At 39.6% G+C, this 16189-nt stretch overlaps 1 protein-coding gene across 14 annotated transcripts in view; it reads right to left on the reverse strand.

Annotated features, from left to right (window-relative positions):
- The window catches only part of DNM3 (dynamin 3), a 374186-nt gene that overhangs the window by 265196 nt on the left and 92801 nt on the right, over positions 1–16189 (reverse strand). For all 14 annotated transcript variants that reach the window (XM_039881487.1, XM_039881489.1, XM_039881478.1 and 11 more), the window contains exons 5-7: positions 2206–2304; positions 1457–1617; positions 485–627 (exon numbers count right to left, since the gene is read on the reverse strand). In XM_039881487.1, coding sequence (XP_039737421.1) covers positions 485–627; positions 1457–1617; positions 2206–2304 — 403 coding nt within the window. The remainder of the gene's footprint in view (positions 1–484; positions 628–1456; positions 1618–2205; positions 2305–16189) is intronic.

Genomic DNA, 16189 nt, shown 5'->3' on the forward strand with positions numbered 1-16189 from the left:
AGCCCTATTGTCCGTACTTTTCTATTGAATCCTTGGTTCTTATTCCACTGAAAAGTGCACAGAAAGATCATGTGAAATGACTGAAATAAAAGGGTAATGAGTACAAGTGACATCGATAGATGCAGTTGGACGACACAGATGACGTCTTGACAGGAGCTCCGTCCACTTTTAAATTCTAAGGGCAAAACCCATACTGAGCTATCACTATTGGTTTTACCCACTTACTGAATACAATTATAAAAATACAATGAAATTGGCCGTGCCGATGGGCAAATGGTCAAATTTGTAATAACAGAATAAGATCGACAATTATATTTTTCAAGGAAATCTAACGATCCGAGGCTCCTTGTATAACATACACAGAGCCCGACATACTTTATTTGCCTCTTCTGTTAAGCCTAGAAAACATGACAACAAGACTAAAGGCAAAAGCAAACACAAGAAATCAGTTTAAAGTGCCAAACGGGGCAGGCCAGGCGCTCACTGCAGCAATGCTTTGGTCTTCCTGGTGGGGTCCTCTGGCTTGAAGTTCCTGTAGGCCTCCACCTCGTGTTCTATGGACAGCAACTGGCCCTGCAGTTTGCTCCTGAAGCTCGGGAGGGTGTCTCGAATGTGGTTGGTGAGTTGCTAAATCAAATGAAACAAAATCATAACATGCGTTTAACAGATTGAAGACTAACTCGTGAGACAAAAGGCAGCGTTCACTGTTTCCCTAAGCACTCGAAACTCTAGATGGTGTTTGAGACTGACTGAGGAGATAGGTAGTGAGAAGAAGCCCCACCTCTCTCCTCCGCCGGCCTCGGCAATGCTCAAAACACCTTCTGCTAGTCGCTGGCCAGGGCTGTCTAGAACGCCCTGTTAAAATGCAGCTAGCGTGACCAATGAGGGTGCCACGAACACCTTGGCACGGGCGGACATATCGGATCGCCTACCTTGTTGAGATAAACCTTAACTTCGAATGCGGGGGGAATGTAGGAAGTGGAGAGTGACAGGGCTGCCCGATGTTCTTGGGACCACATGGCTTAGCACCCCGGTGGCGCTCAGAGGCACCTGCCAGCCGTTAGCTCCCTGTCCATTCTGAGGCTCAGGCAGGTGCTTCTTCTTGCCTCCACTCCTGGGCCCCAGTCCAGCCATGGTAGGTCACTGGCTCATGCCCTCAACAGGCTGCATATAAAAATGTCTGCTAAAATGTATTTCCTATTCGCCGTCCCTACGTAAGTACGTATTTCTGCTTTGAGCATTGTTATTCCAATAATACTAAGGTGGATTCTAGTCACTGAGAATAGTAACAGTGTGGATCTAAATATTTATATAGATAGGAATTTTTTAAATTCCTATCACTTAAGCTGAATGGCCAATTTTTGAAAAATATATGTATATAAATAAGAAAAATGAATTCCAATAGTCACATATTTCATAATTGATCTTGTTGCTTGAAAAAAAAGAGCACTTTTACCTGATTAAGCACCTTCTGCAGGTGTGGGGTCCCCATCCGATCGGCAATATGTCTGTAAGCCGGGTGTGAGAGAAAAAACTTCCTCTCTGCCAGCATGGCAGCCTTGATGTCCTTCTTCCCATCTATGTCCTTCTGGCTTCTGTTCACCACCCCCACGTAACCTGAAACAGAACACACACCTATGGAGTTTGGGACGCTTTCTGTTGTTTATTCTGGGGCGATTTCAAAGCTCTCAGAGAGACTCGGTAAGAAATGCAAAGTTACTTTGAAGGCCTGAGGGATGTGTTCCTTTACAAAACTCAATTTGAGACATCAGTATTTAACAAAGCCGGGCTGATCTGGCTAATGACAATTTTCTAGCATTAACACATCAATGTCTTTTTCCCTTAAAAGCTCTGTGCATTTTAATAGAGTATGCTTCTTAGCAGTTTTGTCATGTAGCAGGTAATTAAGTCAGTCAGCAGATTTTTATATAGAATCGGACAGTATATATTTATGCGGTCTATGGGGAATATTTATACCGTCCTTCCAACCCCCTCCCTTTCCCTGTTTTCTTATTCCTGTTATTTTAAAGAATAGTTTTTCCGTTGGGTCATTTTTAATACATTATTTCAGAGCACTGTGCCACTCCATATAAAGCACAACTAATCAAAGCCCCTTCTTCACAAGGCTGGCGGCATTAAAACCAAGCCTCCCAGTCGTTCCTCTGCCGCACGTCATGGAAGCCTGCACGGGACACGGGACGTTACCCCTGCGAAGAGGCAGCAGCTTGTTCTCCAGAACGTCCCTGGCGTCCGTCCCTTCATCCATAAGATCCAGCTTGGTAATGACGCCAATGGTTCTTAGACCTGCATCACAAACCAACCAAACATTACACGGTTTCGTACGACACTAACGAATTTTGGAGACATACGTCTTGATGCTAAATGCAAAGCAATCATGTTCCTGGTCCTTCTCCTGTTCCTCTGTCTCACTCCGTCTTCTAACCCACTGCCACCCAGGTCTGGCAAATTTCAACAGGATGAGGCAGAGATGCAAAACCACCCGTCCGTAAGATAACGTTCGATTCAAGAGAGAAAAAATAAAGTTGCGTCACCAAAATACATTCGAATTTATGAGTTGATTTTTCTGTCATGCATACAGAGAATTTCCACGTTTAAATTTTCCTCCCAGGTACTGCACACAGCATGGATGCTTTAAATCTGTCATGTATTACATTATTTTAGAACAAAAACCAATAGGATACACATGGACCAAGGCTGAGAGTGTGTTATAAAGCATGGCTTATTATTGATCCAGTTCTGAGCACTGAGGTCTAAAAAATAAAAAGAAGAAAATTGGGTACAGGATAGTGTCATGACCAAAAATAAACCCGCAAGTCTCACAGCATTTACTGTTCCTCAGAAAAGGAAATATGGCTTAATTAATAGAAAAAAAGACTGAACCAGGAATTCTGAGGCTTGGATTCTATCTCGAGGCAAATCACTCATCTCCTTGGGTCACATTTTCCTCAACTGTAAAATAGAGTTTACCTCAAGGTTCCTTTCAGTAATATAATAATTAAAAACCTACGCATTTTATGTAGTATATCAGATATACTCTATTTGTCCCTTGCTTCCATCACTGTATAAAAGGAACAACATTTACCTAGTGATTCATAGTTTTAAGTACATTTCTTTGGACTTCCAATTAAAATGGTTACTTGAACACAAGCCTTTAACTTTTACCTAAAACCATTCTAAAATAATAATGGCTAACATTCGTTAACCTAACTATGGTTTTAAATGTTTTTCATGTCTGAAATAATTTTATCCTAAAAAGTAATTAATCTACTTTTTTTTTTTAACAAGGACACTAAGGCAGAGAGAGATTAACTAACTTTCCGAAGGTTATCCAAGAGGTGGGTTCATGCAGTCTGGTTCCAGAATCCATTCTTTTAACCAATATACTGCTTCTCACAGCAAAATAATTTAAAAAAAAAAAAAGGCTTAAACCAAGAAGGTCAAAGAAAATGAGAGAGGAATGCAGAAAATTATCGAAACTGGAAACCCAGCAGGATGAGTGCTAACTAACTTAGACCAAAGAAAGAGGATAACTCATTCAAGAAAAAAGAATAGGAGAACCCAGACACTGGGTGATCTACATCAGAGCATCTCAGAAAGTTTCAAGACCTGGGAGAGAGATGGTGGCAGCTGAGGCTGAAAATAGAAGCATGGATGAAAGCAGTTAGACTTCCATGGATGACATAGCTAGGAGCTGCCCTGCTCGACGCCTACAGGAGAATGCAGGTTCGCTCTCTGGAAAGACTGCACTAGAGAAAACTCGGAACTCATGGCGCGCAGCCCAGCTTTGGGTGCTCAGATATTAAAAGAGGGCGATTCAGTAAAATTCTACAGACAGAATGGCAGGACGCCCCTCTCCTGGCCAATTCCCCAATTTGACTCCAAGAAAGTGCTGGCCCAATAAACTTCAACCTCTCAAGCAAGAAGCTGAAACGATGGTCTGGGGAAATTAAGCATCCTAAGAGGAAAAACACAGAGGAACCCCAATCAAAACAGTCCAAAAAACCATACTACTGTGAAGCCTATCACTCAATAAGTCAAGGCTCCCACACTGAGTTTCCAATTACCTAATAATAGGTCACTTTTATATATGAATGGACAGCCAAGGAGACTCTCTGAGACCCAAAACAATAAACATTATGAAACAGAACTGAAAAAAAAAAAAAACCAAAGATAATGCAAAATACAAAAGAAAAATGTTATTTTTATTAATATACTCAGAAAGAAGAGGTCATTGCATTCATGGAATAAAAACAGAATATCATTAAAAAAATTCAACCAAACGAACAAAAATAATTCTCAAAAATTAAAAATATGAGAGTGGAAATAAAAATGTTAGTAGAATAGTTGGGATACAAAGTTAAAAACCCTTCCAGAAAATAGAAAAGTAAATGATAGAAAAGGAAAAAAGTTTTTTAAACTAGAGAAATGATGCAGAAGATCCAATATCCGAATAACCGACATTCCAGTAAGAGATTGAAGATCAAAGAGATAGAGTTGGGGGTGGGGTACACTATTCAAGACCACGCCCAAAAGTGAGAGATGAATTTATAGATTGTATGAACTCATCAAGTATCCAACACAATATGAAAACACACACACAATATGGCATGTCAGTATATGTTTTAAAAACACTGGGAACAAATAAGATTTCCTGAAAAGCTCCCAGATAAGTTAAAAAAAGAAAGTGATTAAAAAAAAAAAAGGTTGAGAATCATTATAGCATCAGCAGCAAACCGGAAACTAAAAACCAATAGAGCAATGTTTTTAAAATTCAGAAGGAAAAATAATTTCTAACCTAAACTATTGGTAATGTGATGGTACAAAAAGATATTCTCAGACCTGCAAAATGTCAAAATAGTTTACCTCTTTTTCTGCTTTTTTGGGGGGAAACTGCTAAAGAACATGTTCCAACAAACTAACGAAGAAGACAGGCTATCCAAGAAGCAGGGAATCCAATATGACGACGACAAGGAAATTTTTAGGGTGATGTAGATCCCACTAGGAGGCCTGGGGAGCAATACAATGCCTACGGAGTGAGAGAACACAGTTCCAAAAATATGTCTTCTCCCGCCAAGAAAGATAAATACTACTGCCTAATATTTTTGAAGGTATTAAGAGACTTAGACTTCTGTAGGCAAGGTTGGGAAGGCATTAATGATAGATATACAGAAGACTATGCAAACAAAAAAAAAAGAGAGACAACTGCCAACCTCCAGGAAGACAGGATCATGGAACTATAATCATAATTTACCACATGGCTCAGCTATGAATAACGTTTTCAGTATCATAAATATTCAGTTAGCAAAATATGATGGTATAATGTTATTAGTAGAATGGGGATGGTAAGTGTGTGTGTGTGTGTGTGTGTGTGTGTATACACATGTGTGTGTATGTGTCAGTACATGTAGATATGAGAGAGGGATATAAGACAGCTAAATCTTCTCCATGGTAGGAAGTCAAAAGAGAACATCTAAAAATAAAAAATCAAGAAATAGTATAAAAAGATTACATAGCAGTATCGTCAGCGCCGAGTTGATCGAGAAGGGGAGGCTTCGGTGGTGAGACGCCCAGTTACAAGAACACACGAGGGGCCGACACGACGATGAAACGCAGGCACCAACTTTATTGTGGGGAGCGCGCTTCTGTTGTGGAGATGCAGTTCTCTTGCGGGGAGCCCGCTTCTGCTTCTGCTCTTCTTCCGCTCCCCTTCTTGCATTCTCTTTCTGCTCCCCAGGGGATCACATGGGCTCCACACATATCAGGGTACAATAGTGGCCTTCAGCCACACGTGTGTGATAAAATAAGCTGAATTATGTTTATGTATTTTAGCCGCAGGTGCCCTACTACGCTAACATGACATTCTAAATCTGGGGTCCTATTCCTAGCCGTGAGCCTGGATCACAGCCAGACCTGGGACCAACCAGGCCTGGGACCCACAAACATGGAGGTAAATACAAAAAAAAAAAATAGCTAAAAGGGTTTGAAATTGTAGCCTCTGAAAATCAGTGATCAAGAGTCAGGAGGAGTGAGCAAGGACTTATAGTTTTTATTACAAGCCTTTGGGACTGAATTTTTAAAAAGTTATGTACACTTAAAACATTAATAAAAAAATAAATGCTTAATTTTAAAGGTATTTTCTTTACTACTCCCTTATTTCTGAGAGGGCAGAAGAGTCCATGCTTAGCGAAAGTGGAAAAGGAGACCATTTTCTGTTTCACCTTTAGTTATGCAAATAGGCAGCTTAAAACAATCAGTGACACTCCTGCTGGCTGACTCAGACCTACACTGATAGACCTGCAAAGGCCACCTGTCACAAGACACTCAACGGAAGTATGCTTGAGAAACACTTCACTGGGAATCTAAAGATGCAGATAAAAATAACAATAGAAGCCACTTACCGAACCCTCATTATAAGCCCGCCTCATCTAGGATGTGAGATGACCCTATGCCATAGGTAATATTATTTTCTCAATTACCCAAATGAAGAACGTGAGACTTGAGAAAGTGAGACTTGTGTAAAGGCTCACACGGCCTGGAGGGTGTGAGATCCAGGCACCATAATTCCATTTTTAATCACTTTATATTTCTGCCTCCCAATTCATAGCCAGAGGCTACAAATGATTGGCTGTTATCTGGCAAGTTCCTTACATCACTTGGGCCTGTTTCTCCACGGAACTGAAAGTTTAACTAGACGTCTCTTTCAAGTCTAGAATTCTCAGGAGACCAACTTCCAGATTTAGAAGGTTACGTATGGTAATAAGTAAAGAAAAGAGTAATTTAAGAAAGTTCTTGGCCTCCAGGTAAAATAAAAATAAAAATAATAAGAGCTAATACGTAATGTGTGATATTGTGTTTCGATTACATTTCTCTTCAGAAAAGCAAAGCCACGATGTTGAGGGCTGATGAGGTCTGGTGAAGACCTTGAAAAGACACTCAAGGCCCATCAAAAATTTGATTCTTCTGTAGCATGGAGGCCAAGAGCACCAACCTAAAGATCATACTGTTTGGGTTCAGGTCCCACCTGTACCCTTAGTAGCTCTGAGCCTGTACGTCGCAGTTACATTTGATGGCTAGAATAATTATTAACAGCATCCCCTTTAACTTTCAAAGGACTTGCTGTCTGAAGAAGTTATGTGCTCACTTTAACTCATCAGTAAAATGAGGAAAATAACAAATCCATGTTTTAAAATTAAATAACAGCACTTCTGGTTTCCGGTGAAGTTGCCACCACATCCTAACAATAAGGAAAAAAGCAAAACACACTGAAAAATCAATAACCCTTCTTAGATTCATCGGAGAAGTGGAGTCACAAACCATTGCCCACCAAATTCGGAGAGACAGACAGATGTATCAGAGAATCACAGCCAGAAGCAGAGAACTCTGAGGGAACCAATGCCTGGATAGGAAAACCTGTAATTGATGAATTGCTGGAAGTTCAGTGTGGACAGTCTTAGAGCTGAAAAGCCTAGGGGGACCTACTCATAGGGGATACCCATGCTTTCCTTAGTTTTGCCTCCAGGAGCTTGCTCATCTGAGAAAAATCCCCTCATGCTTCCAGCAGGGGGAGGTCTAAACAGACATCTCACCAGAGAAGATATGCAGATAGCAAGTGTGTTTTAAAAAAGATGTTCCACAGCGCATGTCATCAGGGCGATGCAAATTAAAACAACGTGAGATATCACTACACGCCTATCAGAATGGCCAAAAGCCAGACACTGATGCCACCAAGTTCTGGCCAGCACGCGGAACAAGAGGATCTCTCGTTCACTGCCGGTGGGAATGCAAAATGATGCAGCCACTTTGGAAGACGGCGTGGCAGTTCCTTATAAAACTCAACATACTCTAACCATATGATCCAGTAATTGTGCTCCTTAGTATTTACCCAAAGAAGCTGAAAACATGCCCACACAAAAACTCACACGCAGATGTTTATAGCAGCTCTACTTATGATTGCCAAAACTCAGAAGCAACCAGATGTCTTTCAGAAAGTGTGTGAATGAACTGTGGCACACCTGGACAATGAAATATTATTCAGAAATAAAAAGAATGAGCTATCAAGCCATGAAACACATGGAGGAACCTTAAATGCCTATGGTTAAGTGAAAAAAGCCAATCTGAGAAGGCTACGTAGTGTACCATTCCCAGGACATGGCATTCTGGGAAAGGCAAAACTATGTAGAGAGCAGAAGCAGTAGTGTTTGCCAAGGGTTAGGGAGGCAGGAATGAAAAGCAGAGCACGGAGAATTTCTGAGGCGGGAAAACCATTCTGTATGACGTTACGATGGTGGATACGTGTCATTACACATTTGTTGAAACCCGTAGAATGGGCAACATGCCAAGAGCGAACCCTAAGATGAACTGTGGACTCTGAGTGACAATGACGTGTCAATGCAGGTTCAATCGGTTGTGACGGATGTGCCCTCCGGTGGGGTGTGAACAGCTGGGGAGGCTGTGCCAGTGCGGGGACAGGACGTGTACAGGAACTCGCTGTACTTTCCACTCACTTTTTCTGTGAACCTAAAATTAGTCTAAAAAAGTACAGTCTATTAATTAAAGGCAATTAAATAATATGACCCAGGCAAAGTATTTGGCACATGAAAACGACTGAATAAAGGAGAGGTGTGATCTGACCAGCTGTTTCTCACCACCACTTCCGAAGAGTTGCAGCTCGTGTGATGGGCATTCCTGCCTCTTCACGACGCTGTCCCCCTCAGCTCCAAGTAGCCTTCTCTTCACTTCTTTTCTTGGTCAACTCCTACCCAGCCTCCAGAATACCTCTCAGGCCTGTCCTGCAGGTCCTTAGGCAGGCCTCCCCGAGCGTAAGTTTGGAGCCCTTTCTCTGTGCCCTCAGAGCTCCCTGGGTACACTGGAACCATAGTTCATATATGACACTAGAGATCTGCTTCTTTGTCTTTGTCACCCGCTAAGTCATGATCGCTTCAAGAATACAGACTACATCTCATCTGCATCTTCCAAGCAATTCAAACAGATGCCAAATGCAGAGCGGGAAAGTAGATGTTTATTAAATAAATAAAGGAATAAAAAGGAAGTGTATTTACTTTTCTGATGTTCAGACAAGAATTGAAACACAACTTTCAGAAAAGAAATGTGATACCATTCCATCATGTTACCGAGGTTTGTTGTCAGCACAATGATTTTCCTATAAGAACACTGACATTTTTTCCATTTATGTATGCAACTACATTATAAGTAGTGTGTTGTTTCATCTAATTCAAAAATGGGACAAAATCAAGCCAGGAACCACATTAGCAGTTTCCAGAAAAGTAATCTGGAACGCTGTGTACACTAAAATAACAGCAATGAAAAAAATCAGTGAAGAGTTAGTATAAACATGTATACAGCGAAATTAAAAACAGACTTAGGAAATTAGATGTCCTTTAGTTAATGCATTTTTTTGTTTTGTTTTGGGTTTTGGTGGGATTTGGGGGGCGGGTATTGAAGTAAATGTTATTCTTTCTGTTTGGCAAAGATTATGGAATATTTTATTTCTTCAAGCAATCAGTGATGAATGGGAACAGTTTCCTGTTTTTTTCCTATAAGTTTTCCACAAACATTATTTTCTTGTTACTTCCAACGATTCTGAATAGTACAGTTTTCATTTTCAAAGTCAATAGGTAATATTATTGCATTTGATACTAGGTAAAATATTAAATAATAGAAAACATTAAAATTACTGTTGCTATGGTAACAGACTCTAGCTTGCTCACCAATATATGCCCAGAGTCTAGTGAAGTGCTTGAGAGATTTAATATTTGTGGAAGGAAGGAGGAAGAGGGAGCGAAAAAGATAAAGGAGGGAAAGGAGGAAGAATACTTCACAGATAAGAAAATTTAGAATAGAGTGATTCTTGCACTGAGAATTTGTACGCCAAAATAGACTAAGACATGAAGAAACAAAAGAAAAAGAACCCACATAAATTAAATCTCTCTATATTTTGTCCAGCTAAATCCATTTTCTTCTTTTTCCTTGGCACGCAGCTTAACCATATTTCCAAACCTCCCTTACATTTGAGCTATAATCTCCCTTATAATCTCCCAGGGATTGAGTTCTAGCCAGTGGAATGAGAGCAAAAATGGTATGTGCCACTTCGAGGCTGGGTCTATACAACTTCCCATGCGTGCTCCTGTCTGCTCTTTTCACCTTATGGATCCAAGCATCATAAGTCTCAAAGTCCCTAAGGGTGACAAATGAAGTCCCTGGGTATCTGAATGATGTCATAAAGAAGAAACACCACAGTACCCTGAAAATCCACCCAGATGGATATATCTACTGTTTACTCCATTACATGTTTCAGTCCACTTATTACTGTATGTCATACTAGTATATACTATATATATACTAATACATATTCTACTAATAGTATAAATGCTGGAACTTTCAGGAAGAGAGCAGCCATCATGGAAGCCTGGCTTAGCAAAGTTAGGTAGCAAGGAAATAAATACTGTAAGTTGGAAAGATGAAGATTCATATTATGCAATAGCTGTATATTTTGTAAACCTGCCTCATTTGATAACTTATAAGGCAGACTAGGTGCCCACTGAAAGGGAAAACCTGTTAGAAAGAGCCAGAATGTTAATTTGTCTCAATTATTCCTTGCTGATTAAAGCAAGGTATTTAAGAAAGATGAGTTCATACAAGAAATTTCTCATTTTGCAAGCAGAAATAGAAAAAAGTCGAGAGACTTTAGGGTCCTTTAATGGTTAAAAAATCCAACTATTCTTATAACTCAAGCGACTATTCTTATAACTCAACTATTCTTATAACTCAAGCAAGAGTAGACTGAAAAGGCTCGGAGCTCAAACAGTCCACCAAGAATTTTCAGTTCAGCAAAGGGGCTCAGTGCTTTCTGTTGCTGGCTATGAAAGAATAATAGAGTTCAGACATACCTTTCTGCTGTAAACTACTATAAAACTGATAAAATATGCGAAACAATTGTCTTCAGACATGAAACAACAGGTGGCACAGGACCATATACCTGAGAGAGACAAAGTGATTCAATTCTCAATTTCTTCTTGGAGGCAGTTTCTGGACTACAGTGCCTACTGAATTAGAGACACCAAAAGGGTCACACCTCGGTAAAGATTACTGCAGTCCCATCATTTTTAAAAACTCTAAAAATGAGCTTCGGAAAATCAAACTGATCTGCAAGTAATGTAACTACTTGCTGAAACAAAACCTGACATATTTTTAAAGAATACAATAATACTCAATATTCAACAAAGTCAAATTCAAAATATCCAGCATTCAAACAAAAATCACTAGATACGTAAAGGAGAAGGTAATCACAATCAAGAAAAAAAAAACAGCCAATAGAACTTCATTTAGAAACAATGGCACTCACAGATAATGTTAAAATAGCTATTATAAATATGCGCAAAACTTTAAGGATATAAACAAAAATGTGAAGATAATGAGCAAATAAAAGAATGAGAGTTAATAGAGTATAGGTGATATAAACTCGCAGAGCTAAGAACTCCAACCACCTAAAGAAAACCACACAGAGGCACACCATAAATTTCTGAATACAAGTGATTAAAAAAGAAAACACACACACATAAAAACAGAAAGAAAAAAAAATAAGAGATATGAAAATAACTACAGACTTCTAATCAGAAATTATTAAAGTGAGACGTCTTTAAAGTACTAAAAAAAAAAAAAAAAAGAACTGTCATCTAAAATTCTATACCAGTGAAGAAAATATCTTTCAGAAATAAAGGCAAAATGATGACTTTTTCAGACAAACAAAAGATGAGCTAATTTGTTACCAGAAGCCCTGCACCGCAGAAACAGTAAAGGAGGTTCTTCAAGCTGAAGGAAAGTAGTACAAGATGGAAACTCAGATCTATACAAAGGATTAAAAATCTCTGGAAATGGTAAACATATGGGTAAATGCAAGACAGTTCTTTCTCATTTCTAATATCTTTAAAAGACAATTGGCTATTCAAAGCAAAAATAGTGACTGTACATTCTGGGTGTCATTTAAAACATATGTAGGGGACATAACATGGGTTTATAATACATGGGAAAAACAAATAGCAAAATAATAGACTTAAAACCAACTATAAAGATAATTATATTGAACGTAAATGGTCTAAATATCACAATTAAAAGGCAAAGAGTAAAGTTTGGATAAAACAGCAAATGAAATTATGTGCCAAACCACAAGAAATATACTTTAAATATAAGGACATAAATAGATTAAAAATAAGAGTATAGAAAAGATATACAATGAAAATACTAATCAAAAGAAAGCTGGAGTGGCTATTTTCACATCAGATGTAATAGATTTTAGAACAAAAAATATTGTACACTTCTACATATTGGCCAAAAAAACTGAAAAACAAAAAATAATTTAAATACTATTTATGATAGCATTCAAAAACAAAATACACAAAGATAAATTTGATACAATATATGCAAGATATGTATGCGAAAACTATAAGATGCTGCAGAGGAGACCAAAATAAATGAAAAGAAATACCATGTTCATTGACTAGGACATTCAAAACTGTTGAGTCAAGTGTCTTCAGATTGGTCTGTAGCAGTTGTTCACTAGAACTCACTGCAGCAGTAAAAATGTTCTATAAGTGAGCTTTGCAATAGCGAAGCCATTAGCCACATGTGATTATTGAGCACTGGCAATGAGGTATGGCTGAGGAACTAATTTATTTCATTTTAATTAATTTTAACTTTAATTTTAATAGCCATATGTGGCTAAAGGCTAGCATATTAGACAGTTTGAGTTATAGATTTAACGTTGGTCCAAACAAAATCCCAGCATGTTTTTTGTCCAAATTGACAAGTTAAATTCAAATGAAAAGACAAAATATTATTATAACCGAAGCAATGAAGAAAAAAAATCTTGCACTACTTGATTTTAAAGCTTACTATAAAGCCCCAATAATTAAGAAAGTGTGGTATTGGTATAGGGACAGAAATACAGATCATTGGAACAGAAAAGAGTCCAGAATTATTATAAACACACACACACACACACGCGCGCGCGCGCGCAAAGTGAGGGGTGGGGAGAGAGACAGAAAGTGAGAGAGGGAGAGATGAATTGATTTTGGACAAAGCTGCCAGTGTAATTCAATGGAGAAAGGACAGCCTGCACAAAATGAACGGTGCAGAAACAGCTGTACATCCACATGGAAAGTAATGAACTCTGACCCTCCCTACTTTACCCCATACACAATAAAAGGATCACAGACCGAAATATAAAGCTAAAACTACAAAACTTCTAGAAGGAACATAGGACAAAAATTCTTACAAACCTAGCTTAAGCAAATATTCCTTAGAGAGGATTCAAAAAATGTGGATCGTATTTTAAAAATTAATCAATTGCATATGATCAAAACTAAAACTTGTTTTTTAAAAGACATGGTGAAAGAATATTTTTAAAGTACACTATAGACTGAGAGTATTTGCATCACATGATAAAAAATTTGCATTGGGATATATACTTGTTTAAACTTTATAACTTAATACTAAGAAAACAAACGATTTAAAAGAGGCAAAAGATCTGTACAGACACCTTGCAAAGGAATATTTATGAATGGCTCATAAGAGTATGAAATGATGCTCAGCATCGTGAGTCATCAGGGAAATGCAAACCAATACACAGATATTACAATGACTACAATTAAAACAGAATGAACAATAGCAAGTGTTGGCGAGCATGTGGAGAAACGAAACACCTATATATTGCTGCTGTGTAAAGAGCTTAGTGGTTTCTTAAAAACATTAAACATACACTTATCCAGCAATTCCACTCTTAGGTATTTTCCCAAGTGAAACGAAAACACATGAACATAGAAAACCTGTACATAAATATTTATGGCAGTTTTATTTGTAATCACCCAAAATTGGGAGGGGGGTGGGAAACCCTAAAGTTCCTCAACAGGCAAATGGATCAACAAAACGTGGCCTATTCGCACAATGAAATACTCACTCTCCAATTTAAAAAAATGGACTACTAAAAAATAGATGATTCTCCAAAACATTATGCTCAGCAAAAGGGGCTGGGCGCCAAGAGTACTTACCGTATGATTCCATTTAATATGAAACTCTAAGAAAGACGAATCTAATTTATAACGACAGAAAGCAGATTAGTGGCTTCCTGGAGCCAGGAGTGGGATCAAGGGCGAAGGCGCACAAGGAAAGCGTTAGGGGTGACGGAACTGCTCTTGACCTGGGTTGTGGTGGTAGCTGCACAGCTATGTGTCAAAACTCACAACACGTCACACCTAAAACGCATCCCTCCCTACCCAAGCCTGTCGTCGCAGGTAGCCAGCCTCACGATAAGCCGAAAGAGAGAGAAGAACGGTGGCAGAAGGGTACCAGTGGCAAGGGAACGAAGAAACAAAACATTCAAGGCCAATGTCTAGGAAAAGGCTTCGGGGACTGTTACTTGTACATGGAGTTAACTAGAAGCAGAGAATTAAACTTACTGAGTTTTCTAAAGAAATTGTATTCCCAAAGAAAGAAAAAGCCAGGCCTGAAAAAGCCTTGGGTAGTTTGAGGCTTAAAACAACCTTCCTGGCCCCAAGTTTTTACGAGTAGAAAGCAGGCACGAAAGCTGTGCCTAATGCGCTTTCCACCTCAGATAGGTCACAGAGGACAGGGGACAAGGAGGACAATCCCGGGGAGAACAATGGACAAGGCACCAGGGCGGTCCTCCCCGAAAGCCCACATGGGGTTTCGTGAGACATTGCTTTCCCCTCCGGAGGAGTCCCCGCGGCCGTGGGCCTGGGACTGTGATGGAGCGGCCACTGTCCCCTTTCTCACACAGGACTGTTGGTCGCACAGAGAAACGAGCTTGCTGCACACACTGCCCTCCGCCATCGAATCAGAATCCCAAAGAGACCTCGCACGGCTGCCGGCTCGCCCCGAAACGTTCTGGCCCAGACCACCACCCAGGGACTCAGCAACAGCAAGGAAGCCAACTAGAGTTTCAGCTGGTTAATGGGGGACAAGTTAATAATACCAGGTCTCTCTCTTTTAATGTCACCCTTCACTCCCAAACCAAATCCAAGCTCCGCTGGTCATCCGTCCACTGAACAAGAATCTCTCCTGCAGCAAAAGTTTCCATTAAATTCATCGGCTCTGCTGGGACCTACCAAACTGGGAACATGGTATGCATTATGTTCCCAGTGATCCCCAACCTTTTTGGCACCAGGGACCGGTGCTCCTATGAGAATCTGATGCCTGATGATCTGAGGCGGAGCTGAGGCAGTGATGCCAGCGCTAGGGGCAGTTGCAAATACAGGTGAAGCTTCACTCACTGGTCTGCCACTCACCTTCTGCTGTGCGGCCCTGGGGTTGGGGACCCCTGCAGGCACCAGTAAGAGAAACTATAGTTACACACACGCACGCGTGCGCGCGCGCACACACACACGCACACACACACATACACGCGTAGGTAATACAACTGCTTTTTGAAAGAATGGCTCTCTGTGCATCAGAATGGGTCATAAAGGTGACAACACATGAATGTGCAAGGAGCCCTGGACAAGAGGGAACGTTGGTGACACTAGGAAAAGCCAGACAAGAGGAAGAGGAAAGCAAGAGTTAACTTTGCAGGGTGAGATTTAAGTTTAATAGCTCTCCACTTCTTGAAACTGCTAAAACTATTGGTTTTTTTTGAAGTCTTTTTAATAGAAATTTCTGTAATGGTTTTTTAAAGTCTTTTATAATAGAAATTTCTGCAGGAAAAACAACTTTGCACATCTGAAAATCAAGAGCCACAAATTCACTTTTTAACCAATGAAACAAATTAATTTTATGTAACACTTTTATATCACCAGGCACTGTTCTAAGTACTTTGCAGATATTAATTCATTTAATTTCATAACAATTTCTAAGGAAGGTATTATTATTATACCCATTTTACAGATGAGGAAACTGAGGCACAGAACAATTACGTAGTTTGCCCAAGATCACACAGCTTGTAAGTGGTGGAACCAGTATTCAAACCCAGGCAGTCTGGCTCCAGAATGTGTGCTATTAAACACTAGGCTGTACTGTTTTAAAACGTAATTTTTATGTCTTATGCTTTTATTAATATAATTTCTTATTAGGGCAAAATTTGTTTAAAATGTTTCTTGGTTATTCCAGCAGAACAGCTTGTACTTTCATCCCAGCAAGC

The sequence above is a fragment of the Pteropus medius genome, unplaced genomic scaffold (genome assembly GCF_902729225.1).
Source record: "Pteropus medius unplaced genomic scaffold, Ma_sr-lr_union100, whole genome shotgun sequence".
In the NCBI taxonomy this organism is placed as follows: Eukaryota; Metazoa; Chordata; class Mammalia; order Chiroptera; family Pteropodidae; genus Pteropus; species Pteropus medius.